The sequence below is a fragment of the Limulus polyphemus genome, unplaced genomic scaffold, assembly GCF_000517525.1.
Source record: "Limulus polyphemus unplaced genomic scaffold, Limulus_polyphemus-2.1.2 Scaffold2469, whole genome shotgun sequence".
Taxonomy (NCBI): Eukaryota; Metazoa; Arthropoda; class Merostomata; order Xiphosura; family Limulidae; genus Limulus; species Limulus polyphemus.
Window position 1 is genome coordinate 102,094 of NW_013668079.1, and position 4,204 is coordinate 106,297.

The 4,204-nt window shown below is 34.9% G+C and overlaps 1 protein-coding gene across 1 annotated transcript in view; it reads left to right on the forward strand.

Moving 5' to 3' along the window:
* The first annotated feature begins 3,364 nt into the window (after positions 1 to 3,364).
* Positions 3,365 to 4,204, forward strand: part of LOC106467055 (paired box protein Pax-3-like) — a 30,012-nt gene continuing 29,172 nt past the window's right edge. Inside the window, exon 1 of the mRNA XM_013927369.1 lies at positions 3,365 to 3,569. Within this exon, the coding sequence (XP_013782823.1) occupies positions 3,365 to 3,569 (205 nt within the window). The remainder of the gene's footprint in view (positions 3,570 to 4,204) is intronic.

The window sequence follows — 4,204 nt, forward strand, 5'->3', positions numbered from 1 at the left end:
ACTTCCTACTTTGACCTCTGATCTTTCATTTTCGGCCCGTAAGACACTTCTGCGGCCAATGATTGTCAATTAACTAATCACGTGAAACACTGTGGAAGGATATTAAGAGCTGAGTGTTAAAAGCGGATAACATATTCACTGTTCAGTATCCAAATAGGCACAGACATTAGAGTAAAAATGTGGAGGTGAACTCTCCTGTTGAAAGTACACCAACGTATACAGAAACATGTTTCTTATTGTGGGAACTGCATCATTCATTAACAATTCAAGATAACTGATACTGTTATTTTGCAGAGTAAAGTCCGATTATCCCTCGAGAGGAGAGTCTCACCCAGATACTAATCCCTGGCAGGTTAACATCTTTCTGCAGAATTAAGTGTGTATTTTAACTGTAAAATGTACAACATTTCATTCAAATCGGTCATGCTGTCTACAAAATATGGCTATTTAAGTGTTTATACATAATTTTGACTCACCCTGTATACAAAGTGAATTCTTAAAGCTTGTATAAAACTTTTGGTGAAGTAATAATGAATACTATAATAATATGTTATGTTATAAATATATTGTGTGAAGGTTAGGATTTTTGTGTTATTTATCATAACACCCACCCCACATTCTTTTCAGTTTATAACCCGGACAAAAGACGGGTACTTCAGTTTTATTTCAGTTCAGCTTGTATATAATAAAAGTTTCTACATATTTCTGTTGTGGTTAGCAGATCCTAAATCTTGGGTCCTCTCAGTCAAGCCAGGTTAAAATGTAAACGGATCACTGATTTCAATTGTAAAGTAACTGGAGACAACCTAAAGAGAAATGTAGAAACAATGCAATATTAATAGCTTTCCTATTACCTAAATTCGCGTATGCTTCTTGAGTTTGATTATCGTTACAAGTACAAGGTGGCGCAAACAGTGATTTGGAATAACAATAAAAATCTAATGAATTTTTTTTACTTATTAAAGTAAATATTCGAATTGTCTGGCATTAACGTCAAAGCATTTGTTGATTCGATGAATACACGATGTCTTGCCTTGTCTTTTCCCACAGGTCTGCGGACTTACAACGCTAGAATCCGGGTTTCGATACCCGTGGTGGGCAGAGCACAGATAGCCCATTGTGTAGCTTTGTGCTTGATTACAAACAAACAAACGAAGTAGAAATTTTCGACTAGATTACAAATTTCGAAAAGAGTAAAAATACAATCTTTATTTCTATAAACATAGTACAAAGTTCGGACTAAGTAATTACAAATGTTGAAACGCTAAGCACAGATTAAATAAAGCAGGGATTTTAGGCTAGATAATTACAAATTTTGAGTAATTAGACACGAAGTCTTCGTTCGTGTAAACGGAGTGAAACGTTTCGGTTAGATAATTACAAACGTGTAAAAACTGAACACAAAACCTTCGTTTGTGTAAGAAGTACAAAATTTCTGTTAGATAATTACAAACTAAAAACAAAAATGTATTAAAGAAATAAAAACATTCGTCTAGGTAATAAACAAGTGTTGAATAATTAAACAGAAATCGATACACACACACACACACAATGGGCAGAGCTCAGATAGCTCATTTTGTAGCTCTGTGCTTAACAAACAACCCCAGTACCTCGTCGGATAGAAAGATAAAACAAAAGCTGTGAAAAATGTGAGATTGGAAGTTTTGGCGGGTAAATTTAGCTGGAGATATACTGTCTTCCTATACCAACAGAGAGATCATTATAACTTAGAACTGTTTCAAACTTTCTAATCTAGCATATGCATACCCACTGAATGAATTTGAGCTTTCTCCCGCTAAGCCTAATCATAATGAGGAGGAAATGGAATCATTTTTTACAGAGGATGGCAGCTTTTACTTATTCCTGCTATTCGGTGAAGATGATGAGTGTTGGCCGCCTACCTGTTCACTTGCTAATTAATAAAACGTACAAATAGAAGTTGATGGTACGGAAACACATTTATTGTAACAACTTTCCCTGTCAGTTAAATGTTTCTAATTATCATAGGTACTGGTGTTTTTCGTGCAATTTAATAATGGTGTTTATTTAAACCAATTAGAGTTTATGCGATTCTTTTATAAACACCAGTACGTTCTTTGGAGAAAGAAAAGATGCAACGAGACATATAAAAACACAGATTGTTTGTATAAGCCTAGTCTACAACTGTAAGTTCCCGTAATGAGTGCAAACTGCAGAGCATGCGATTTCAAAGAGAGGGCAATTGGCGGTTTCCAAAAAGAGATTGAATTTAGGTGCTGACGGGCAATAAAGTTTGTAAAACTGGTTCCCCGCTGTTGGAAAAATAGCAGATAATCCCCCAACGTTACGGCTTTCTGTTAATGTCACAGAAACGAAGTCGGAAACTTGTCAAGCCACATATAGACGGCAGCTGTTTTATCGTAAAAGCATTGGGATAATTAAACCTGTTTTGTGCACTGGTAGTAGTAGAAGAAATAGGCAGGTTTGGAGTCAGTCTTCTCGTGTTTGACATTTAGAGAAAGAGGTAATAATAATTATAATTGATCTAGAATTGTACTTGTTTGGCATTCATCCAAATAGCTTATTCTAAATAAAAACGGTTAAAATACCGATTCGTTGTTGCTTGTTTCTCTTTCGGTCGAGTACTTGCGGTGCTGAAAAAGGGATTAACTCGGTGCTAAGGGTTAAGAAAAGCATAAAAAAAACTCAATAAAGAAAATCAGTCAATTAGCTTGATGACGAGGCTTAACTATACTAAATACAATATAAGTACGATATAACGAAAAGGAGAAGTATGAATTAGAGAATTATTGAGAGTATTCAAAATATTCTTCGTGTCTGACTTTCCACCTATAAGACTCCGCCTTTCTAATTAAAAGCAACGCGGGAAACTTCGCGAGGACAGAACCCCAACAAGACAGAGAGGACCAATCAAATCGTATCAAATGATAGCTAATATATGTCTTCATTGAAATCCCCTCCCCCACATTAGATCGTGGTTACCTTCGTCAAGAATATAGTTCTCTATTAGTTGTCGACTCACTCACGTGTCAGTTGTGCCCAGGTGTTAACCTCGTGAAAGACCTGGTCTCTATACGTGATAACTGTAACGCCAGTTTTGCTAACCTGTGTATGGATCAAACACTTTAAAAACGATATACCTGTTGAAGAACATGACAAGTATACAGGATCTATTGCATTTGTGATGATCGTCTCTGTTTTTGTTCTTACCCGACAAGGTTATTTGACGGAGTTTCTTATTCAAGCTTTTAAATCTGAACATGAGATCAGAACTGAAATGTTTAGCTGAACAGTTCACAAGTATACAAATATTCTGAAACTGATCATTCAAGACTGTTCACGTGGCTTTTAAGCTGCTTACAAGATGAATAAGGATGTTCAGCACTGCTTTTCACAGGAGAGACAATCTCCATCACGATTTTCAGTTTACACCATAGAACAACTTCTTTCTAAAGACGCGTCCAAATGTACACCGCTCCATTCCTCCGGCCCGAACATGCTCAACACCGGTGATACGGGGCAGCCTGAAAAAGATAAAGCGTTAAGTTTGAGAATGGTTAACATGCTAGGTAAGACTAACTCTATATATTAGATGTCATAGTTTAAAAAAGAAAGAAGGTTGAATTGATAATATAAAACGTTTTACTAGACTTGGTTTAAAGGTAATTATCTCAAAAATCATGTTTTATCGAAATATCTTTGACAAGTAAACCAACTGAATAAACTTTCCGTTTTTCATTTATAGAAAATATCATTGTTACGTATTACAATTTCGATTGGTCTGAAATTTAGTTAAATAATACTTTAAATCTAGTAGTTAAGTAAAATCAGATGTATAGTCAATTTATGACACTTGTCAACAAGATTGATACACACAGTTTTCTTTTTATTAACACAAATACGTTTTAATATACACACAACAGTACAATTTACAATAACAGTTATTACAAATATTTATTACAAACATTGATTTACAAACAAAAGTTTCACAAACTTACAAGCAATATAAAGACTTCTTTCTAGTCTGAAACTTCTTCGATATCGTATCGAGGGTTTACTGATGAGTTAATTACGAGTTGACGTAGGTATAATTCACTTTACAGGAAGCTAGCTAGCTTTGTCCTTTGTTATTCACCAGCCACACACGCCGAGTTTTCCACAATGAAGTTATATAATGTTTTCATAAAAATACTAATGTCCGATG